Source organism: Ipomoea triloba, chromosome 4 (assembly GCF_003576645.1).
Source record: "Ipomoea triloba cultivar NCNSP0323 chromosome 4, ASM357664v1".
Classification (NCBI taxonomy): domain Eukaryota; kingdom Viridiplantae; phylum Streptophyta; class Magnoliopsida; order Solanales; family Convolvulaceae; genus Ipomoea; species Ipomoea triloba.
Window position 1 is genome coordinate 2186263 of NC_044919.1, and position 24455 is coordinate 2210717.

Here is a 24455-nt window from a genome sequence, read left to right on the forward strand (position 1 = left end):
GAGAAATTGTTGGAGTGAAGTCATAATTGGGCTGATGAAGCATCACTCTTTATAGGCTATCTAAATTGGGCCTAAGTGATTATTGGGCCACAATTTCATGAGTCCGATACCGTTGACTTGACTCTAAACTTTTTATTGGCCCACTGCACATTCCGTTGACCGAACCAGTGGTTTGAATATTACCATTTTGGCATCTTTTTACCACGAAAAGAGCGTACAAACGTTGAAGCGCAACGTACATCCAACACTAGCTTCGGTGATATTCTTCAAGGGAACATCTGTCACTCTTCTTCACTTTCTCCTCTGTCTCGGTTCGAAGATGGCGAACTTTTCTCGCAAGATGAAGCTCTCCTCGGCCCTGCTGAGGCGGTGGAAGTTACAGCAAGGAGTGGCCGATGCGAGTCATCGGAGCACTTACAGAAGTTTCACAACGGTGGAAGGCCACCGCCCCACCATCGTCCACAAACGCAGCCTCGACATTCTTCATGATCCGTGGTTCAATAAGGTAAATAAGCCGTTATATCCGCAGTCTACTTGAATTTTGTCTTAAACATGTATAGATTCATCATCGATCTCTGCTTAATGGATCAATTAGTTAAGGTTTTGCTCATTGTTGATTTTATGTCGCTTTTGACGCGATGATTAGCGTAATTATACGGCACTCATATTGATTTTGGAATAATTTCTTAGTTAAGTAATAGATTGTTTGTGATTTATGGAGTATCAATAAGGTTGAAGTGCATTATGAAGATTGTATTTTAGAATATGCAAAGGTAACTAGAGCCTGCTTTTTTAGGAGAGAGAAAATTCTAGTAGAGGCTTATTGAATTACCTTTCTCATTTAATCGAATAATGCATATAACAAAGTAAAAAGTATCAAAATTGTAATTCTATATATGACTATATATGTAGTCATATAGAGTAATAATCAAATGAGACCACCTCTTCCCGTCCCGTGAGACCCTTCGTAAATGCATACAAGCTACTACGCTAATGCACACAGATTAGATTGTGTGCAATTCGCCGTAGTAGCTTGTGTGCACTTACGAAGGTTCTCACTGGACTCACGGGAACATGTGAATGCACTTGAACATTAGCCTATATATATACAATTATACATACATACATACAATAGCTGCCTAGCTATGTTATGTTCTCTAGTATTTCTAAATTGAAGCTGAGAGCTGCCTATCATTTCAGCACCATTTCTAGGGGAAATGATGGGATATTCATATTCAGTTTCAGCAGTGGGATGTTCCACGAGTCTCCTCATGTCCACATAGTTCAAGCAGGCTTTAAGTGAGGCTGATATATTGCAGAATGCAAGTACTGCAATTTTATATAGAAGATATGACAGGGAACAATGTTCTAGACTTCTAGTTAATTGAGTAGTAATGTGCATGCCAAGTGTTTATTCCTTAGACTGAATGTTTAACTCATTTAAAAGACATTCTTTGTTCCCCTAGAAGAATGAAATCATTGAACTGCTTTTTACAGTCCTATTCCTTCACTTAGTATAAGCCTTTATCTTAGTGTAGGTTTCTCAGCAGAATTAGTTAGCATAGAAAGCATTTATAGCGAGGGAATGCCTTTATTTTATGTTCATCATGGCATCATGCAATAGAGAACTGATACCTCCATTACAGAATAATATTATTATTACTTTTTATAATTCAAAAAGAAAATTCTCGATGCATATAACAATTGCAAGTTTTAATGAAATGTATAAATTATAGGGAACCGCCTTCTCAGAGACAGAAAGAGACCGTCTTCATCTCCGAGGGCTTCTGCCTCCAAATGTCATGTCTTTTGAACAGCAAACTGAACGTTTCAGTGAGTCTCCTTGTTCTCTGTGATTATATTAGAAATAAACTTTGATTTAATTAAAGAAACTTCACCCATAAGTGCAAATATTCATTGTTTGATTTTGGAGTGAAAAATGTGCTACTTCTTTCCTTCCATAAAGACACAAATTTTATTAATGCTTTGCTAACAAAGATTCTCCCATTTATGGTGCTACTTGAGTGACTCAATTGCCCCAAGTGGAAATCCTTTGGCTTTAAAATTTATTAATTCTACGGAGTATATGAATATGGGTGTGTGTATAGCATCCACTTATCCAGAATTCCAGATACCCAGATGTTGGAGAAGTTTTCTTGGGTCATTCTGTCATGGAAACTTCTTCTATCCTACTTGTGGGTTTGTGGGCTAGTTTGGTCTTTTGTTTCAGTGGTTGAAATTTGAATGACCAGATATTGATTGTTCGTATTTGCAAACTCAGGACTTTGAGTGTGTCAAGTATTGTTTTGAGTTCAATCACTTCTATTGTCAAGTTTGTCATTTTCTCTCTGTGAACAACAGTGGCTGACCTGAAGAGACTCCAAGTCCAAGCCAGAGATGGTCCATCTGATCCAAATGCCTTGGCCAAGTGGCGCATACTCAACCGCTTACATGACAGGAATGAGACATTGTATTATAAGGTGAGTGAGTGAATCCTTGTATAATGTATTTAAATCGTATTCTTTTGTAGTTTTGTGGCTGCATTTAGATCATTAGATGACATCTACCTGGAACACTATCAACCCACTGTGAGATTGCTATTATGGCTGTATGCCTGCATCCCTTCACCTATTGCTGGCATGGTTACTTCCCTCTAAACATGGGATAGTGCACTGGGTTTATTCATAATTTGCCAGGAGAGGCTTGTAATGCATCCTTGTACATGTTATAATTCACGACTTGGTTATCCGTAAATTATCAGTATTATTATGTTCTATTCCATTTTTTCAGACATCTTCTGAGTTTATTCTCATCATGTTTAAGACAGTGCCTTGAAGTAGCTCAAGCATTTGCATGCATTAAATATTAAAATTATGGTGTATTTCTTTGCAACAAAATGGTTAACACTTTGCATTACATTGAACATATGAGCTATCATGTCGTGATAGACTATCTTAATTATTCTATTTCAGTGTAAGTTGAAGTGATTATTTTTCTGATGACTGACAGGTTTTAATTGAAAACATTGAGGAATATGCACCTATTGTTTATACTCCTACAGTTGGTCTTGTTTGCCAAAAGTACAGTGGGTTGTTCCGACGTCCAAGGGGCATGTATTTCAGTGCTGCAGATCGTGGGGAAATGATGTCAATGGTTTATAATTGGCCAGCTGAGCAGGTTTCTATGTCGAAACCCCTTCTTAATTTATGGAAAATAACTAATCTGGAAATGCAGGAAACATTTTATTACTGCAATGGTTTCAACTGGATTGCTTTCACTTCATTATATTTAAGAATATGGAACTTCATGTTCTTCCCTAGATGTATAGGATTTTTGACACATTCAATTTGTTTTGAATGTTAAAAGAAATGAAATCTGACTTGATTTGGCCTTATTGATTTGTTAGTGGATTCTTATATCGGACTGATCTATTAATCTGAGAAAATGGCGGAAAGTCTGGCGTGGAATAGTTAACTAGAAAAATAGAGAGAATACAGAGAATTAGAGATCATTTAACTATCACAAACTATTCAACTTAACACATTATTGCACTTCACTCATACAGGGATCCTTGGTACATGAAATCTAAGCCAATGAATTCTATTGACCTGAGTTTTGATTAAATTCTTATAATTTCTTATTGCAGATACTGATTGTGGATATTGAAGTTTTTGTGTAGGTTGATATGATTGTTGTAACTGATGGAAGTAGAATATTGGGGCTTGGAGATCTTGGAGTTCAGGGTATTGGTATTGCAATTGGAAAGCTGGATCTCTATGTGGCAGCAGCTGGGATTAACCCTCAGAGAGTATTGTTCTGCTGTATTCCCTATTCTGTCATGTATATTGCACGATTTACATGAAACATTTTCACAACAGGCATTGGGATCTAATGCTTTGATTTTTTTATTTTTTTTTTCATATGGATTAAGTTTTAGGACTGTTTTCACGCACACATCATTGAGTCAAATAAAAAGGAAACAGCAGAAGTGAGCACTTCTAAGCTATGATAAATACCCTGTAGCAGTTTTGTGGTTGCCTTTGTCATTATAGCTGAAAAATTCTTAATGTCAGAAAGATGCCATTCTCATTTGCTTGTTTTTGTTTGAAGAGTTGTCTTCAAAATAAACAAATACCCTTTCTCTTGTATGCCAGAATATGTAATGCAGAATAATTCTGTCTCAATGTTTTTGAAAATAATACTAATGACACTTTTTTTACTAAATATAACTTTTATTAGGTCTTGCCTGTGATGATAGATGTTGGAACTGACAATGAGAATCTTCTGAAGGATCCCTTATGTAAGTATACATCATCTTGTCGTCCGTAAGGGTCTGTTTGGAAACTTGGAAAATGATTTCCAGAAAATGACTCATTTTCCAGAAAATATTTTAATTTTCTGATTTTCTGGTGGTTGGCTAAGTTAGAAAACTATATCTTTTCCTGTTTAGCTGAAAGTTAAGAAATTGCATTTTTTTCTGTTTCGTTCATTTTCGTGAAAATGAGCATATTATTTGTTATAATAATAATACTAATAAATTAATAATAATAATATGTGGTGATGGTGATGGTGTGGTGGTGGTGGAGATGGTGGTGGTTGTGGTGGTGTTGGTGGTAGTGGTAGTGGTGGTGGTGTTGGTGGCAATGGTGGTGGTGGCAGTGGTAGTGGTGGTGGCATTGTGGCAATGGTGGTGTTGTTGGTGGTATTGGTAATTGGTGGCAGTGGTGGTGTGGTAGTGATGGTGATGGTGGTAATAATAATAATCCGTAAAAAAAAAAAAGAGAGGGAAGAGAGTTGGAAAATAAAGAATCCGGAAAATGTTTTCTGACTAAAAGACTAGGAAGACATTTTCTGCCAAATTGGGCCCTTTTTCAGTTGACCAGAATGAATATTTTCCTTTGACTTTAATTTCCTTGAGTAGGCAAACACTGGAAAATCTGGAAAATGACTTCCGAAAGTCAATTTCCTAGTTTCCAAACGGACCCTAAGTTGATGGAACCACTTTAGATGTGGATATCTCCTCATTTCCCTTGCTCAAACATTAATAAATTTTTTTTTTCCTTTGCCTATAGATCTGGGATTGCAAGAGCACCGTCTAGATGGAGAGCAATATCTTGAAGTAATTGATGAGTTTATGGAGGCTGTATTTACTCGTTGGCCAAATGTTATTGTACAGGTACCTATTCTTTCTCAATGCTTTTCTCAGTTTTCATAATCATTATCTTCATAAGAGAATAATGTAATGCATTTTGGATACGTTCAGTTTGAAGATTTCCAGAGCAAGTGGGCCTTTAAGCTACTACAACGATATAGGAACAACTACAGAATGTTTAATGATGATGTGCAGGTAACCTTTTTTTTTTTTTCCCTGATGACTTATCACACACCGAGTTATACAATATGAAGAAGGGGAAAAAAAAAGAAAAGAAAAAGAGAAGAGAAGATGGCATTTCTTGGGATTTGGTTTATAGCTTTCCTTATTGTAACATTAATAAAAAAAATATGGATTGCAATATATTAATGGATATGTTTATATTATAAAACTTACCTATACAGACCAGATTCAATAAATTGCAAAATGGAATTCCTGAATAAGTTAATTTTATGGTTTTCACTACTAGACCCCTGCTTTTGTTACAGTTTTCCTTTGCTATTTAGGGAACAGCTGGAGTTGCACTTGCCGGGCTTTTAGGAGCTGTAAGAGCACAGGGTAGGGCCATGATTGATTTTCCAAAAATGAGGATTGTGGTTGCTGGTGCTGGAAGGTTAGCACTGATCTCTTTTTTTCTTTGTTTTGTTTCTTTGAAGTCCATATGCAAGTTTATAAATCCGTGATAAAAACTCCAGTGCATCTACATGCATATGCCAATCATTTTCATATTATGATCTATTGGAGAATGTTTTATTTTAGAATTGATCCTGATTGAGTTATTTTACTATTTTATGGTGGTTTTTGATTAAGTATTGTTTGGCGAGCCTGATCTCCGTATGAGCTGGGTGCACTTTAGATGGCACTGAATATCGTCTAATTTGCAGTGCAAATCCATTAAGTCATGCATGAGAAACTTTGAGTAACTAACAACTGAATTGATTTCTGAATTATCAAAGGATATCTTGCCAGGCAATTGTATTCATCAGTTTGATTTTCTTCTTTTATCCTCTCAAAACCTATCATTTTCTTGTTATTTTAGGTTGCTTAACTATTTATTTGCTAGAATGTTTTGAGAATCATCTCTTTTCCTCTACTTTCTGCTTTACTTGGAGGCTATTCTGTTATAAAATCTTAGTCTTGTGTTTCTATAAGCTGGCATTAAAAGGTGCTGCATGCCTGCATTCAAGTAGAATGTATTAATACTGCTAAGACTTTTTGGATAGTACAGTGCAGGAATAGGTGTTCTTAATGCTGCTAGGAAAACTATGGCAAGAATGTTAGGAAATAATGAAGTTGCATTTGAAAGTGCAAGGAGCCAGTTTTGGGTAGTTGATGCCAATGTAAGTCTCTCTCACTCAAGTTCCCCCCCCTCCCTGGGTTGGGAGCATGGGCTGGGATGCTAAGAGTTTTTGATAGTACAGTGCAGGAATTGGTTTGTTTTCTGCACAGTTTTAATAATCAAAATAATTGTTGATGGATGTTTGCCTGTGAATATAGGGATTGATAACTGAGGCACGGGAAAATGTTGATGAAGATGCTCGGCCATTTGCAAGGAATATGAAAGAAATTGAACGTCAAGGATTGAGGGAAGGTGCAAGTCTTGTGGAAGTGGTAATTACTATTTCAACTATTCATAAAAGCAGAAAGTAGACTTCCATTAATCTTCAACATTTGCGTAGAATATTCCTCAAATATTGAGGTCTGGATATTACACATGTTTTCTTTAGCAACTTGTTAGACCTAAAGGCTAAAGCCCATTGGCCTCTTTCATTATGGTATAATTGTCAGTTTGCTTGTTATTGTTCATACAACTTTTGGTTTGTATGCTTTGAAGACATAATTCATGACCAGGTTTTGATCTAGAAAATTGCATTAATGATGACTGTCGCTGGTAGTTGTGATAGAACTTTTGAGCAAAATTTAGGACTACCAAACATGATGCTAGATCTGATGTTGGTCCTCACATATTTCATCATATCTTATACTGATTCTGTGTGTTTATTTTGCTGTGCTTGAATGACAAATGTATTCTGTTTTGAATCAGGTTCGCCAAGTGAAGCCTGATGTACTCCTTGGTTTATCTGCTGTTGGAGGCTTGTTCTCACATGAGGTACACATGCAGTATATAGAGAAATGTTTATGATATGTCTTTTTAGAATTGGACAAATATAAAATATTTGTTAGCATAAGTTTAGCCAAACACAAAAATGTCTTAAAAACCTCTTTCGATAAGCTCCACCTTGGCCAAACTAGTGTTATGTCTTATATTGAGTTACAATTTTGTTTTTTACTTTTTAGATATGTTATTTTCTTGTCAATTTCCTTTCCTTTCTGATTCATGTGTTTGATTCCAATGGGTGTCATGATTCTGAGTAATCTTTTCATTGCCCCTCATGATCAATACCTACCAAAAGTTGTGTATCATGTACCTTCTACTGTTTTGCTACCCTCAAGGGGAGCCTTGAGAAATATTTTTTAGCTAGGAATCCTGAGTCCTAGAAAAAAAAAGGCTTCTCTAAATAGGACAACTTTCTGACCACCTATCAACTTTCACACCTTTCAACTCTGAGGTTCCAAATGGAAATGCCATCCTAGGAACAAGTCCATCATCATCGTCATCATCATCATCATAAATGAAGCTGTTTCTAATTTAGGTTTAATTACTCTGTTTGTCAGTTTGGTCACCCACTCAACCTCACCAAGCCGGAAACTTCTTGTCATGCCTCTATCAATTCAAGGCTGTTTAGCTGCTTACTTTGTCCCTTTTATGTGTTTTATTTCCTTTATCCTTGCCTCTTACTCATATAACGATTTATCAGCATGGCTCCTGTATATTATACCCTATCTTTTGATTGTAATTTGTACTACCAATATTAAAATGATTTACCATTTTTAGGTACTGGAGGCACTTAAGGAGTCTACTTCTACTAGACCAGCAATCTTTCCCATGTCAAACCCTACCAAAAATGGTATATCAAATAAAATAAAAATTCTACAAAGTTGATTTTAGCCTGTTAGCCTTGTGTTCTGATTGCTAATTTTTTTGATTAGCTGAATGCACACCTGAGGAGGCATTTTCCCTTGTTGGTGACAACATTATATTTGCAAGTGGAAGCCCATTTAAAGATGTGGATCTTGGTACGCCAGTTAGCTAATAAGTTTGAATGCATTGCTTAAGTTTTTGCCAAGAATCCTGTGTCACTACAGATGGCAATCATTGTAATAGGATGAAATCTAAGGATCTAGAACAAGTAATTCATAGAAGAGAAAACAAAAATTTCTTCATGATATTAGCCTCCTATATAGATATTAACTGCCTGTGAATGTTTCAGGGAATGGACATATTGGCCACTGTAACCAGGCAAATAACATGTTCCTCTTCCCTGGGTGAGCTACCAATCCTCTTGTAGGACTCACGTTGTAGAATAGTGCCCTAATATATCAATCTTATTTAACAATGTTGGCATGTGTTTTAGGATTGGACTTGGGACTCTTCTATCTGGATCTAGGATCGTCTCAGATGGCATGCTGCAGGCAGCAGCTGAACGGTACTTTACTCCCTTCATCTTATTTTAAAAGATTTGTATTTACGCTGATTTATGATTATGATTGCATGTGGAATTTCTTAAGATCTTGAACCAAAGTGAACCCTTCATTAATTTTATGAGACTCGGTAATCCAAAGCAGGCTCCACTGCAGTGGTATTGAAGCCTTTTTCCCCAGTAAAATTGTGTTAAACTTCCACCCCCCACCCACCCTTCCTGCAATCCCCATTCCTTACCAAAAAGGATATTTATCCTATTCCTGAATTAAATTGAATAATTGTTTGAATGAACTGAGTAAACAAAGACAAAAAGAGAAATGTAGGAAGGTTTTTTTTTTTTTTTTTTTTTTTGGTTGTCATGGTTCAAGTTCCATAACCATCACTTTGAATTACAGCCTAGCTGCATATATGACCGAGGAGGAGGTGCATCAAGGCATTATATACCCTTCAATATCAAGGTATAATTTCAACAATTGTTTGGCAGTTTAAAGTGTATAACTACAATATGATTACTACAGAACACTATTATGTTATTCAAAGTCATTTGCTAATGCATGTTGTGAATATAATTTACTGTCATTTGTCTTTTGCAGAATACGGGATATTACTAAGGAGGTAGCTGCAGCTGTGATTAAGGAAGCAACAATTGAGGGCCTGGCTGAAGGTTACCGGGGAATGGATAGCCGAGACTTAAATCAACTTGACCAGGTATGTGCAGGTTTCTTCTGTTCATATTTCTTTACATTCACCAGCTTTTGTTTCAAATGGTGTTCAATTGTGTTACTTCTCGAGTTGCACTTTTACTAAGGAGAACACGCGAATATAACTTTAGACTTTGACATAAAGACACTGGTGCAACTGTTGTCACTGCAGGAACAAATTCTGGAATTTGTGAAGCACAATATGTGGTCCCCAGACTACCCAAAACTGATTTACAAGAAAGATTGATTATCATTTGTCAAAATACAGCTTCACTGGTCATGTAAAGTTTGCGATGGGTTCAGGTGCGTTCTTGTTAATGACCAGAATAATGTTGGTTGGTAGATATCATATCCAGTTATAGAATGTCATGCTAGCATATCACTGTCGCATATTGCTATGATTGAGTCTAAATTATCAGATTCTGTTTCCTCTCCTGTAATTTTATGCATTCGGCAATAAACTGCAATATAGAAACTATGTTGAGTGTTAACATTTATTTTTGTATACATTTGAAAGTGAACTTGACTTATGTAACCCAATACTACTGCACTACAAAATCTTGTTATAGAGTATGATGATAAAATGCTGAAATGATGTTTTACTATAATTAAATACTGTTGTGTGCAAGTTTATAAACTCATTGGGCACTTAAATTAGACAAATATTAATCAAATATTGCCACATAGAGAGGTGAAAGCATGAGGGGAATGTAACATTATTCTTTCAAGTAAATGGTCACATGTTCAAGAATATCATTCCTACTTTCATTTTTAATATTTGCTACCATGTTTATCTGATCTGTAAAAATAGAGGTGTTATCTAATAGTTCATTTTGGATCCTCTTTTTAAAAATTGTTATATATACAAGTATAAAATAAAAGTGTAATAATTTTTTGGGCAAGTCAAAAAAAAGCAACCCAAATTTGAATACTAGTGGTTGGTCATGGTCTAATGGTCATCATTCTACACCTACGTCGTTTTCAAACATTTCCCGTTGGGCTGACAAGTGGGCCAGCATTAGCTTTCCAACGGCAACCGACTAACAGCCCAATCACAATTTTAAAATTTAAAAGTCTAAGAACATTGTAGTTAATTTTGCCAAAACCTTGTGGTCTAATGGCACCCGATTGCATGGATTCGAGCCTCTAGCCTTAGTGGAGGCATGTACTGTGAATAATCTTCTACTATGGATGCTCTTATTGATCTTTCGATATTTCATAGTCTCATAGTCTCCTGACTTTATAAACGATAAGGTGTGTGATGGATACCCAACTTGAGTACTCGGTCGGTACTATCTAAGAGACAATCAGGTCTCAAACTTGGCAGAAAACACTCAGAACATGACCAGTTGGCTCCCTAATTATCCTTTCGTAACTTCTCAATTATTACCCAATTATTGCTCATATATTATCATCAATTCTCCTAATAACCTCCGACTTAAATCCTATTAACCCCCCAAATAAATACCCCTTTATTAGCCATTTACCACACATTTATTACCCATAAAATCCTAATTATTACACATGAATACCTACTACTCATTCTTCTCCCAAAAGGTTGAATCCCTAACCCCAAGGGCCCCCACACCTCGGCCCGACAAAGCATCTGGGATGATGTAGATGATGTAAATCACACTCACTTTGAGAGATTACTCCCACACTTCCGCTGGTAAGACTCAATCCCTGGTCTCTTCTCCCAAACTTCACCCCTTGACCAGTTGAGCTACCTATGCGGGCACCTACTACCCATTCTACTGCTACAAAAGGCTGAGTGAAAAACAAACAAAGGGGGGCTCTAACGTGAGAAAAGAAAGACCGTAGAGAAAACATGTACAAACAACTCTATCAATAATAAAATAGTAATTTTCTGGCAGATTACTGTAACATTCTTTGTTATTTTTTTTTCTTTTCATTGTTTATCTATTATGGATTCAATCGGTTGTGTTGACCCGCCGAGTGACTACTCAGGGGTCACAAAACCAACTGTATGCATGAGCTTATTAGAGTTGAGAAAATATATGATCCTAACTTGCACTTCAACCCTCACCGTCTAGCCCACAACTTCAACTTTGACCCTAGCTTGCACTCCAACCCTCATTAGTCATTAGCCTCTTTCTATATTGTGTCAAAAAATAATTTTCCTTATTCATCTATAAATAAACCAACACAATTATTAATTAAAATGGTATTAAATATTATTGCCAAATAATTTTTAAAAATAACTTAATAAAGATAAGTAAATAGAGTATACTAGCTTTTTATAGGACAACCCACTTAAGTTGATTTGGTAATTACAAGATTACAAATGTATCTAGTATGTATAAACTCTCATCTTTATTACATTTGTATACTATATATACATAATGAACACCATTGTTCATAACGAACATAACTAACACAACCATGAGTTGGGTTGTATTATACCATTAGAGCAACATCATCCGTCTAAATTTTTTTTCACAAAAAAAAAAAAGGAGAAAAATTGAAGCTTTACCCGCCCAGCTACCACGTGCATTGCATGCCCCTGATGGATGCGCCAAGTGTCTCTGACGCACACTTGAGGCAAGGAACACAACTTTTTTTAGAACAATAAGTCTTACAAAAAGCTCTCATTTGCAGTACTTGTTTTACTCTCTCTCCTCTACATATGTTAAAAAGCTAATAGTAAAAAAAAAAAACCTTCTACTATAGTTACTATTAGGTTATAGACAATAATTGAACTCACAATTTTTCTTCTTTCTGTTGGAGGAGGAGACCCCAAAGCTACCTAGCAGAGAAAATAACACGTGGGAAGATGACCCCCATTAGATCATCATTCAAAATCTCCAACGCGTCAGTCTCCGTCATGATCAGGATCCGCATACCTCTAATCCATCGAAGAGCTTTCTTCGTCAAAGCATCAATCACTCTATTATGCTCCCAGAACATGTTTTATTCTGATCTGTCAATCCTTTTTCATCCATTTCCTACCATTCTCAATAATCATAATTTTTTGATACAAGAATAAAGAATTATATTTCTCGATTATTCATTATTCATTTCATGGTGTTTGTTACATTTTTTTTTTTTTGAGGGGAGAGTGTATTTAACTTTATTTTGGGCGGCTAGGACAACAATAACCGGTCCAAAAAGTATAATAATCTTCCAGAATCAAATTCAAAGAACGGTCCAACATTTTCCATTTTCTCTCTCTCTCCTAAACAACGCTGTTTCTCTTGCTTCGTGTTCTAAGTCCATAGCCTCTCCGTCTTTGTCTTTCTTCTCATCTTCCATTGCTTAACTCGCAAGCTTTTTCCAGCCTGATATTGTTGGAGCTGAATATTCAAACCTGATAGAGTTTCATTTTGCGTTATACCGAGAGAGGAAGGGAGGATGACGACGACTATGGAGAGTTTGATCGGACTAGTCAACCGAATTCAGAGAGCCTGTACTGCTCTCGGCGACCATGGCGGCGGCGACAACGCTTTCTCTTCTCTTTGGGATGCTCTGCCCTCCGTCGCCGTCGTTGGTGGTCAGGTCAGTCGAATTCCTTCCTCTTATTCAACGTCAACTGCTAGCTTTTGCTACAGTAACTATAATTTTAGTTAATCGAGAGAGAAATCAGTAGTTTTGATGATGCGTGTTTTTTGCTGTAATTTAGTATTTAGGTCTGTTGAGCATATAATATATAAACAGTGAAATGGAGCAAATATGCTTTTAGTTCAGATGGAGCACATGCTTCAATTAGGTCAGCTATTACTAATTTCTCTGTATTTGATGATTGTTTTTCTTAATGGAATTCAGAGTTCTGGAAAATCGTCTGTGTTGGAAAGCATAGTTGGGAGAGATTTTCTTCCTCGAGGATCTGGTGAGGCCTTCGGTCACGTCCTAGCAATATATGTGTTTTCATGGAAGGCGCCTGTAATTTATGTTGATTTAAAAAAAAAAATGCTTTGCAGGGATTGTTACAAGACGGCCATTGGTGTTGCAGCTGCAGAAGATTGATGAAGGGCAGGAGGAATATGCAGAATTTGGTCATTTGCCACGAAGGCGATTCACTGATTTCTGTATGTGATGTATTTTAGTTTATAGTTTCATCTCAAGGTTTCATATTAATCCTTGTTTGGGTTCTGTTCTTTGTGCAAGTGTTTGTAGTTTCTAAGACTCTTAAGAGCAAAAATATGGATGTTGTTGTGTTTGCTGTTTGGCTTTTAGAACATTGCCTTTGGAACAGAGCATGCAAATTTTGACAGACTTATTTTACTTTCAGCTCTGGTTCGCAAGGAAATTCAGGATGAAACTGACAGAATCACTGGAAAAACCAAACAAATATCTCCGGTTCCTATCCACCTCAGCATCTACTCCCCCTATGGTAAAATTCTCTTACTACTTTGTTTTTCATATTCTTAATAAATAAAAATAATTTCTAGCTGGAATGGTTTGCCTTGATCATTTGCTGACACTCGTTTTGCGGATGTTTTATCTGGCAGTTGTCAACCTCACGCTAATTGATTTGCCTGGTTTGACAAAAGTTGCTGTTGGTACATTCTTCATCTTTTCTGAATCTTGATTCTTGCTGCTGTTATGATTCTTGTCTAAAACACACCCGTTCGTTTGCAGAGGGGCAACCTGAAAGTGTAGTCAAAGACATTGAAGACATGGTCCGATCCTATGTGGAGAAAGTAAGTAATGTTACATTACCTTCTTTGTACTGCATTGACTAGTAATTGATTGAACTGAACCTTTAGGGTTAGTTTATGGTTTTCTGTTTTGTGTTTGTTCTGTTTCTGGATTGGTATTTCTTTGGGCATTATGTCAAGTTGTTTATGCATCCTTATCGTGTTACATGAGTAGAAGTTGCTACCTACACATGGTTACGCACGCTGGCATTTCTTCTTGTATTCTAATTTATTTGGTGTTCGAAATCCTTGTTTGTAGCCCAACTGCATCATACTTGCGATATCTCCAGCCAATCAGGATATTGCCACATCAGATGCAATTAAACTTTCAAGGGAAGTAGATCCCGCAGGTATATTTGTGTGTGTGCTTGTCCATCTTCGTATACATTATACTTCATAGTCCGTACCTTTCTGTCCTTTCCGTATATCTTACTTTTCTAAATAATCTTCGGTGAATCTTGCAGGCGAGCGTACATTTGGGGTCCTTACAAAGCTAGATTTGATGGATAAAGGAACTAATGCATTGGATGTAAGTTAGTTCTCTTGTTTTCCCTCCTAGGTTCTCTATTGGATCTTTAATTTTGCAAATACTACTATTTCATCTCCAACGCCTCCTACCTCTCGTGACCGGGTTGGCTCTTTTCATTTCCAAGGTTCTTGAAGGAAGATCTTACCGGTTGCAACAACCTTGGGTGGGTATTGTTAACCGTTCACAAGCTGACATCAACAAAAATGTCGACATGCTTGCTGCACGAAGAAGGGAGCGTGAGTATTTTGCTACAAGCCCCGACTACAGTCACCTTGCAAGTAAAATGGGTTCAGAGTATCTGGCAAAGCTTCTCTCAATGGTATATTTTCTTGCATTTCTTCAACCCATCTTATACAGTATAGAATGGAGAGTTAATCGTAAATGTCTTTGATTTCAGCACTTGGAGTCTGTAATTAGGGGAAGAATACCGAGTATCACCTCTTTAATCAATAAAAGCATCGAGGAACTTGAATCGGAGATGGATCATCTTGGAAGGCCTATTGCAGTTGATGGAGCGGTGAGCTTCTATTCTCTCTGTTGGGATTATCGTATAATAATAACCTATCTTAGTATCTTGTCGCTGACTGAAATTTCTATTCAGGCTCAACTGTACACTATCTTGGAACTTTGCCGTGCCTTTGACAAAATATTTAAGGAGCATCTCGATGGAGGGTATGCAATTGAAACTTTATTTTTCTTCCCCACTATCTGAACTAGGCTTCACAAGTAACAGGCATCTTTGCTCTGTTAACGCTGATTTTGTTATTAGCTGACATTTTTTTTTTGTTATGTACATCAGCCGAGCAGGTGGTGATAGAATCTACGGGGTGTTTGACAATCAACTTCCGGCTGCTTTTAGGAAACTTCCATTTGATCGCCACCTATCCATACAGAATGTGAGGAAAGTCGTTTCACAGGCAGATGGTTACCAACCACACTTGATTGCCCCCGAGCAAGGTTATAGGCGTCTTATTGAGGGAGCGTTAAATTATTTCAGAGGTCCGGCTGAAGCCTCTGTGGATGCAGTAAGTATTGAATTGTAGTTTACTAAAGTCCATTTATGTACCTCTGCCTAAACCCGACATGGCTCCATGTATTCACAACTGTGAAAAATTAAAAATATCAGGTTCACTTCGTCCTTAAGGAACTTGTTAGGAAGTCTATTGGAGAATGCCAGGTAAATTTCTATTGATCGGTTTTTTATGCTTTGATCATCCGGGACAAATTTTCCCATCTCCTTTTACATCTTGTTTTCTATCCTCGTTAATTTGGTGATGGAACAGGAGTTGAAGCGGTTCCCAAGTCTACAAGCAGCAATAGCTGCAGCGTCAAATGAATCTTTAGAGAAGTTTCGTGAGGAAAGTAGGAAGACGGTTGCTAGACTCGTGGAAATGGAAGCTTCATATCTAACGGTAGATTTCTTCAGGAGACTTCCCCAAGAAATGGAGAAAGGGGCAAACCCCGCTGCTCCTGCAGCAGCAGACCGGAGAGGGGGAAACCCAGCTCCTCCTCCTCCTGTAGCAATAGACCGGTATTCAGAGGCTCACTTCAGGAGGATCGGGTCAAATGTATCGTCTTATGTGAATATGGTATCCGACACACTCAAGAACACCATTCCTAAAGCCGTGGTTTACTGCCAAGTTAAGGAGGCCAAACAGTCATTACTGAATCACTTCTACATACAGATCGGAAAGAAAGAGGTATGTATTCTACACCCTCGATTTTTATGATTGACATTCAGTTAAAATAAATCAGATGAACGGATTCAATGGAACGAAGCTGTACATCACAGTGTCACGCGTACCATTGCAAACATTTTCACTTCTCTTCAAAATAGAGTCTGCACTTGGTTAATGGGATATGATTGAGCATTATCCTAAAAATACTTGTTCAGATCAAGTATAGAACTGCAGTAGATTAACATTTTCGGGAAATTTTCATAGGCTGATGCACTTGGGGAACTGTTAGACGAAGATCCAGCATTGATGGAGAAAAGACTGCAATGTGCCAAGAGGCTCGAGCTGTACAAGAAAGCAAGGGGCGAGGTCGAGTCTGTATCATGGGCTCGATGAGATGGTTGGGTTCATCGGAGATGTTAGCGGGACATTTCATTCTTGTTGTATACTACTATAATTCATTATTACATTATTTGGATTGGTATGTCCACTCTGTTAGTTGCTACAAACAGGTTGATATACACAACATATTGGCAATTGCCATTTTCTTTTGGCAATTCTACTTCTGCATTTTTGTACTATAACTGTGGTCAGATGTCTAGAGGAGGCTTTGTCTATATTTTGGCATTACATGTTTATTAGGATGAACACGTTTTTGAGCAATGAATACTTTGATATAATGATATGTACTTGCAACCGCTACTCAAATGTTCGCTTTGTTATCTTAGCCGACAAAAGGCCACAAGGAAGTAAACTAGCATAAGTTGTCCATAGCTGATCGGCTCAAATTAATAAATGTTCGCTTTGTTATCTTAGCCGACTAAAGGCCACAAGGAAGTAAACTAGCCTAAATTGTCTATTGATCCACTCAAATCAATAAGGTTAAGATTACTTATTTTGATGATAAACTACATGGATTACAAGTAGTCCATTAACAACTTCAAGTTGACATGAGCTAGAATCATAGTTCAGAATTATAAGCATCAAATGAATCATTAAGTTATATCAAATAGGGCATGTCTGTAAATGGTCTAAGGCTCCATAAAAGTACCTGCGCCACGCCTAGAAAGAATCAATTACTGATGTTCTTATGTCTTCGTTTTGGTGTCTAACTGATCTAGAGCTGCCCATAGCTTTGAATCGTCGAAATCCTTTATAACAAGTGTTGCGCCTGTCTCAGAAAGTAAGCTTTCGGGGTTTCTCAGAGATAAACCCACAACAGGCATTCCAGCCGCTACTCCAGCTTTTATTCCAGAAATAGAATCCTGAGCATGAAAAGAAAAACACGAGTTCTCCAATGATCTTCTCGAGAGAGACTAATCGTATAAATAGTGGTCAGTAGTGTATTTTCACAAACCTCGAATACAAATGCATGCTTATTTGATACCCCAAGTCCGCGGAGAGCTGTCAAGTAGGGGTCCGGGAATGGTTTTGCTCGATCGCATTCACTTCCAATGACAAGTTTTTCGAAGAAATCTGCAAGGCCTAGCATGGAGATAATCAGCTCAGCATTTGGCCTTGGGGCGTTAGTCACTGCAGCTCGTCTCAAACCACGCTCCTTCATCCACTCGCATAACTTGTCGAGGCCCTTGACGGGTTTTAACTGCTCTGATGCCAATCTGTTGTGATTGACGTCGAGAAACATACAACAATGAGCTTCATAAAATCTATAATCGTAAATATACTGCTTTTGATCAAGGAAATGAATATCGACAAAGAAGGGAAGGGGCACGTAAACACAACTAGGGTATACCATGAATCTCAATCCAAATAGCAAAAATTGTTTACAATGACAAATATTTACTTCAAATGCTATCACTCGCGATTGAACATTCAATATGGGCTCATATCATGATATAATTTTCATCTGTCCATGATGGTCACAGTAAAGATACGGGATTAGGTTACCTCCGGAACATTGCTTCTTTATCCTCCATAAACTGCATAGCCCTCGGGAAATCCCAATCGGGAAAGAGCACATGACAGAGCTCATCATTGTGCATGCCACTGATATTCTTTATGAAGAATTCCTCAGTGATGGGCTCTCCTCCATTGAAGCCTATCTGTTTGACATCATATTCATATAAACGAAGACCACTACAGACTACAAGTACTATTTATTGTTCAAGTCACGTGAATTCAAGATTGATATGTTGACATAAAAATAAATAACACTGAACCTCTTGAAGCATTTCTCGGAAGGCATAATAATGGATAGGATCTGAATCGCATAAAGTTCCATCGATGTCAAACAATATAGCCTCCAAAGGATCATCAACCGGCAATGAACATTCACTGCATTATAGAAATGGATATCTACTCAGCAACTCGGCCAAACAAGAATACAATCAAGCACGATAATGGTAGTATTTACACGATCCATCACTTGTGTGATGAGCTTTTCACAAGACGCTACACAACAATAAAGCAGAATGACAACTAGAAAGTGATATGTATGGCAATGTAAATCTGACATACATCAAACTTGATAATCATGATGTATCTATCAGATTGATTGAGATCTAAGCCCCCACCATGTTTTCTCTGAGTTATATATGCAAAAAAGAGTTTACTAGGAAAAATCAGTTGATACAATGATAGTTGGTTGAACAGCAAAAGACATCAAAGACCACCTAAAAATGGGTGAGTCTCGACTGTCTCATAGATCATTTCCCGTAGAAATGTAATACTTACTATAGAAAATGTAATACTAATAAGATATATTGTTGTTTATGAGGGAATGTGTGATATTTTGGTTAAATAGTTAGCTTATCAGTCAATTTTGACTTATTTGATCACTATTAGCTGTTTGACTTGGTTAAAAAGTTAATATAAGTGTTTGGTTAATAAACTTTTTGTAAATCCAAAATGTTAAAATTCAAAAAGATGCTCAAAACAACTTTTTCAATTAACTTTTTTTTAGACAAAAAAAAAAATTATACCAAACAGTTACCAGTTAATTTACCAAACACCTTTCTAGTTTCTACAATAAGCTAATGTTTTCAACTAGTTATACCCTCTAACCCAATCAGCTAACATCCATTTACCAAACAGGGCTGTATGTAGGGGTTGAAGAGTTACTAATAGTTAAAGTGTAATAGTCTCATAGGAGTTTTTCCCCTAAAAATTATAAATTTCTCATCTTTTCCCTAATCCCAAACTCACATTCAGAGATTTGGGGCATTTGCCATTTTGGCACATCAAACAGATCACTTGGTGACCAGTCCAGCAAATTTTACATCAGAATAAGAACACAGATACTATGGGCAAGTATGAAATGCACCAAACAATAAGGAAAATAAGCAAAAACACAGGAACGGAGAAAAAAGAATGCACCTTTGCAGTGGAGCAGAAGGTGGAGTGAGAGACATCCTGGGAGCTACAGAAGCAATCTTAGTCTTAGATGAATTGTTTCCTGGAAATGGTGTCGCGGGGGACAAATGGATTTTCTTGGACACTGCGATGGAGGAAGGAAAGATCCCAGTGGAAATCGATGGCGCTGTCATCAACTTTGGTTTGGAAGAAATCATCTGCCCGTGGCCTCCCCTTGGCGTACGGTTGTCGCTGTTTGCAGGTTCGGAGTACAATGAAACGCACGTTTAGAATCCCACATAGTAATCTCTTCACGTGTGTGGTTCTGTTGCCTTGGCCCCTCCTCCCAGGTCTCACGATTTGGTCTCAAAGCATATGCTTTTTGGTGGATGCCACAAATTTTTATTTTTTTTCCCTAGTATAATGCCGAAAATGTTACTCCTTATTTGACTATGATGATTTCACTACTCTCGAGTTACATAGTTTACATACGCTATTCACATTAGTGAATTTTAAATCAGATTTTAAGAGAAGGTAAGTGGTGTGAATGAGAAAGAATAAATGAAATCCTCTTGCAAATATGAGTTTTTTTAGAATTCGTAGGAAAGAAAAAGCAAAAAAAGAAAGTTATCGTGCAGACCTTTGTTTTTTTAGTTGCATCAGGTTTGTTTTAATAGTGAGGTTTTTGGTGTAATTTTTTAGGTGACAACTACGAAAGAGAAGAACAATCCGTCTCAAACAACATCAATTAGGCTTATTTGTGGTTGAATTCCATGAGCTAGATTACATATCATTTTGATTGCAAATTACATTAAAGTGATTTCACTACGTTATATGTAATTATTTTGATTGCACGGTTAAACACAGACATCATGTGACGAATTCATGTGCAAACTAGAGCAACTCATTTCAGACAATATTAATTAGGCTTATTTGTAGACGAAATCTTATAAGCTAGATTACATTTTCTTTAAATTGGGGATTATATTAGAGTGAATTGACTATATTATATGTAACTCTTTTTATTTGATTTTTTTTTTCTAGTATTGAAAAATATGTATAAATTTTGTGATTAATGATTTTTTTAATCTTTAGAAAATGATATTATTTGATCATAATTGACATATGAGAAATAAAATGATAAAATCATTTTCAACAATACAATATTTAAAAGGGGGACGAATTCATTAATCTTTAGTCGTTAATCCTTTATCAAATTGGTAAATCTCAACTAGCAATCCGACCCGATTGAAGTACCCAACTCCGGGAACAGTTGGCCGGCGACCATCTTCCGATCTCCTCGCTCTCCCTTCCGGACGTACTTCCTGTCAATGCATTCATGACGAAGGTAACATCTTCATCCTTACAACCATGGCGCCATGGCATTATTGTAGATGCACTCCACTTGTTTCCTGAAATGCCTCTGTGAAAAGCATCATATACATGTTCTTCAATGCAACTGTCATAAACTAGAGGTGGAAAGTCATAGAAATACAAAAAATTTTCTGGGTATTCTTGAAGAAACGAAATAGAATTGCTATAATCTCCTGTAATTTACTTGATCCCTACACATATTCATGTGCATTCGTATTTCTTTTGTTGTTGCAAATCTCATGATAGTAAGATGTATGCTAGGAGTGTGAATAGTTGTAAAAACTTTGCCCAAATCTGTCATTCTGAAACTTTCTCCTTTGCTTCATTTTTTGGGTGTGAGCTGGTTTTCATTTGCTTCTGTAAATCTTAACATTTTACACATTCTTGGAACTTATTGTAAGATTAGGCATCTGTTATTTTGTTCTTTCTTAATGTATGTAATGATTTTATGCTCTGCTCTTTGCCTCTGTGGAAATTGCAATATTCCACCAGTGGTGCTCTAATCAACAGTAAGATGCAGTTTGGTCCTTCTGGAATCATAGGTTGCTTGCAGAGAAAGTGATAATGGAAGATCCTCATTCAGTTAATAGTCCTCGGAGGATCCTTAGTCTTACACAGAATAGGAAAGCAACCGTTCTCTTCCCAGACTCAAATAACAAAGTTTCAACATTTGGTGTTCCTGCAGATTATGGACCCAAGCCTTCAGAAGTTTATGGGTTTGTTGGGTCCATTTCAACCGTTGTTGCCACAGGTTAATTTCGTTTCTTGTGCTTTAGAGCCTTGGTTGTGACCACACAAATTTCTTACTCATTCATTAAAAAAATGGGGCTTGGGGAGATCAAGGTGAGCTTGGATTGCATGTTTTTGAGGCATATTGTGGATTGATTCTTAGAGAATCATCATTTAATTACCATTCACAACTTGTATAGTTGTATCTATAAACTGATGGAGCAAACGGTTATTTCTGGAGTCGTGCAATGCGTCTGTTTTCATTTCCTCGTGATGTGGGAAGTATCTGAATGAGAATGAAGTTTAAAATTTGAGTAGGTAGTTGGTCTGGTGCTGCTTATTTTTCCGTATCCTTGTGATGCTTCAGTTTTTAATTGTCTCCACCGTCATGCAATTTTTTAAATGACCAATAGATTGATTCAATTTTCATGCCATCCAGTGGTCTCTAGCAGGATTTGACTCTTTATATTTTTTTACTTGAAAATTTCAGGAAAATAGTTCAAAAACCGAATTGATAATTTTTATTGGACATACCTTTATAGTTTTTTTAGCTGCTTACTTTTATATAGTTCTCCTTTTGCTTTGCATTATTTTGGGTAATTTTGAACAATCTGCCATCTGTGGTACTTATGATTAAGAGATTTGGGAACTTTAATTGCATTCCACTCTCAACTATGACTCATTTGATGTGGTGATCTAATCTACTCCATTTCCTTCCTTTGCGCAGTTATCTTTTTAGTGTGGGCATATGTTCCAGAGAATTGGTTGCATTCAGTAGGGATCTTTTACTATCCAAGCAGGTGAATTGGATTGATTTCAATACTGTTTACCTGTTTGGAATGTCATGAATTCTTCTCTATTTAAGCAATACACTGTGCTCTTAAATTTTAAACAATGAAAATAAGATTCTTGAAGGTTCTCCCATGGTTCAAATTCATCTTTCTAGTTCAGCTGACAACAGATTTGTAGAAAGATATGCCTACTTGATTGCTCCTTAGCTTGGCAATTAAGGGAAGAAAACGTGAATGAGTTAGAAACATAGATGCATAGTTGGAGATCATGCAAGTATTTATCATTTTTCTTTTATGGAGAATAGAAAACACTCCATATGTCATTGTGAATTTTCCCGGTCAAAAAAATTCTGAATAATTTCTATTAGCTGTAAAAGTGTGTTCCTTTGTGCCGTCTTTGCTTCTTAGATCTTATGATCCATCTTTTGCAGATACTGGGCATTGGCTGTGCCCGCCTATCTGATGGTGACTGTAGTTCTAGCAATAACATTTTACATTGGCCTCAACTTCATGGCCACCCCTCCCCCGGCTTCATTCAACACAAATTTTGGTAAATCTACTTTTCACTCTATCACCAGTATCAGTTAGGAAGCGTCTTTTTATGTAATCCTTTAATATTTGTGATTCTTAACCTCAGATGTTTAGAGCTGTGATACAATTACTTCTACTTTCAGAATGGTATCCAACACGTTACGATAGTAAATTTCATGAACCCGTTATTGTTGTCCTATTATGCAGATGAATTCAGCAGAGAACCTTTGCCCAGCAGCGCTCTAACGGATGACGATGATGATGAGCGCCCCATTGACCCCATATCTGACATCGGCATTGACCAAATTAACAACATCATGTTTAACAATCCACAATGACATTTCGCTAATCAGCACAGGAACAGTTATTTTACTGTTGTCGCTTCGGCTTTCGGGTATGAGCTTCTCTATAAATTTCATTTCTTGCTTGGAGGTGCTCATACTGTTCTCCAATTATCTGCAGTAGTTAGAATTGAACTTTACCGTTACATGTATTAGTAATATAGTATCAAACTTGTTTAGAATGCCTTGTGTGTATTTACTAATTACTACATTAGACAAAATGAGTAATACTATATGTACTCGCATTTTTTTCCACCATGCTGACATGTCATGTTCTAATTGATCCTTAAAATGTAGGTGATAGTTTTTATTTATTTTTATATCTCTAATAAGATCATGTTCTATTGATCCTTAAAATGTGGATCATAGTTTTTATTTATTTTTATTTCTCTCTAATAAGGTCATAACCCATTAACTCTTTAATAATTAACATTACACACATCATTTCACAATCCCAAATAATCTTGACTTTAAAAGCGCACTTCTTGCCCTAAAATGCAAGGCGGAGTCGTTCCTTTCTTTGTTCATTTACAAATTACAAGAATATTGGATTATTTTTCTCGACTTTAAATGCACTATTCTCTAAATTTGGTTTAACTATTAGGACTACGACAATTATTTATTATTCCCATTAAAATTCCTTTGACTATTAGGGCAACAAATAGTTTTTACATAAATATGAATGAATCAAATACCAGTACATTTTACTTAGTTTAAAACCATGTGTATGTAACTAACTTGTGTATATACTAGTTTAATCTCGCAACTTGTGGAATACACAAGTTTGGCAACATTGAAAAATTTATCAAATTAGACCATTAAGTTGCATTAACCTGAAAAAAATTTCAATGAAGTTTCCTAAACTAAAAAAATAGTACAATTGAATCATATTATTGCATATTTAGCCGTTTGTCAACAGATTAGGCAAACATGACAGTCTAGATCAACACCTTGCAACGACTACCTACGTCATTGAGGAACAAATGTGATCAATGGATGTCTTTGTTAGATCAGATAATGCTGAAACATCCACCGGTTGTCAAGTCGACAATTGAGAGTTGTTTAAAAAAATAAAAGATTTTAAAATAAAAAAATAATTTTTTTTTAAGAAAAAAGT

General features: G+C 36.6%; 4 protein-coding genes across 5 annotated transcripts; 3 read left to right on the forward strand and 1 right to left on the reverse strand.

The window, feature by feature from the left end:
• Positions 1-283: 283 nt before the first annotated feature.
• Positions 284-10005, forward strand: LOC116016997 (NAD-dependent malic enzyme 62 kDa isoform, mitochondrial). The gene is made up of 19 exons (XM_031257490.1): positions 284-505; positions 1737-1833; positions 2362-2480; positions 3010-3177; positions 3680-3808; positions 4240-4300; positions 5073-5176; positions 5264-5347; positions 5659-5765; positions 6381-6492; positions 6650-6763; positions 7197-7262; positions 8049-8121; positions 8204-8290; positions 8485-8539; positions 8629-8700; positions 9092-9154; positions 9290-9404; positions 9570-10005. Exons 1-19 carry the CDS (start codon positions 320-322, stop codon positions 9642-9644), a joined length of 1887 nt encoding a protein of 628 aa, XP_031113350.1. The 5' UTR covers positions 284-319; the 3' UTR covers positions 9645-10005.
• Positions 10006-12551: 2546 nt separating this feature from the next.
• Positions 12552-16949, forward strand: LOC116016304 (dynamin-related protein 1E-like). Its single transcript, XM_031256508.1, has 15 exons — positions 12552-12913; positions 13181-13244; positions 13336-13443; positions 13647-13748; positions 13867-13917; positions 13997-14058; positions 14315-14405; positions 14520-14584; positions 14709-14903; positions 14982-15101; positions 15186-15256; positions 15384-15609; positions 15711-15761; positions 15868-16284; positions 16528-16949. Exons 1-15 carry the CDS (start codon positions 12770-12772, stop codon positions 16654-16656), a joined length of 1896 nt encoding a protein of 631 aa, XP_031112368.1. The 5' UTR covers positions 12552-12769; the 3' UTR covers positions 16657-16949.
• Positions 16950-17131: 182 nt separating this feature from the next.
• On the reverse strand, positions 17132-19934 carry LOC116016305 (haloacid dehalogenase-like hydrolase domain-containing protein Sgpp). Its single transcript, XM_031256509.1, has 5 exons — positions 19597-19934; positions 18441-18555; positions 18169-18323; positions 17618-17879; positions 17132-17525 (listed from the first exon to the last, which is right to left on the reverse strand). Exons 1-5 carry the CDS (start codon positions 19788-19790, stop codon positions 17349-17351), a joined length of 903 nt encoding a protein of 300 aa, XP_031112369.1. The 5' UTR covers positions 19791-19934; the 3' UTR covers positions 17132-17348.
• Positions 19935-20709: 775 nt separating this feature from the next.
• LOC116017274 (phosphatidylinositol N-acetylglucosaminyltransferase subunit P) lies at positions 20710-23596 on the forward strand. 2 transcript variants are annotated; one of them, XM_031257822.1, is made up of 5 exons: positions 20710-20920; positions 21467-21697; positions 22403-22475; positions 22898-23016; positions 23205-23596. In XM_031257822.1, the coding sequence occupies exons 2-5, from the start codon at positions 21511-21513 to the stop codon at positions 23333-23335; spliced, it is 510 nt and encodes a 169-aa protein (XP_031113682.1). In that variant the 5' UTR covers positions 20710-20920; positions 21467-21510; the 3' UTR covers positions 23336-23596. The 2 variants fall into 2 exon arrangements, with proteins under 2 accessions (XP_031113682.1, XP_031113681.1); XM_031257821.1 differs by having other exon boundaries at positions 20711-20920; positions 21439-21697.
• The last annotated feature ends 859 nt before the right edge of the window (positions 23597-24455 follow it).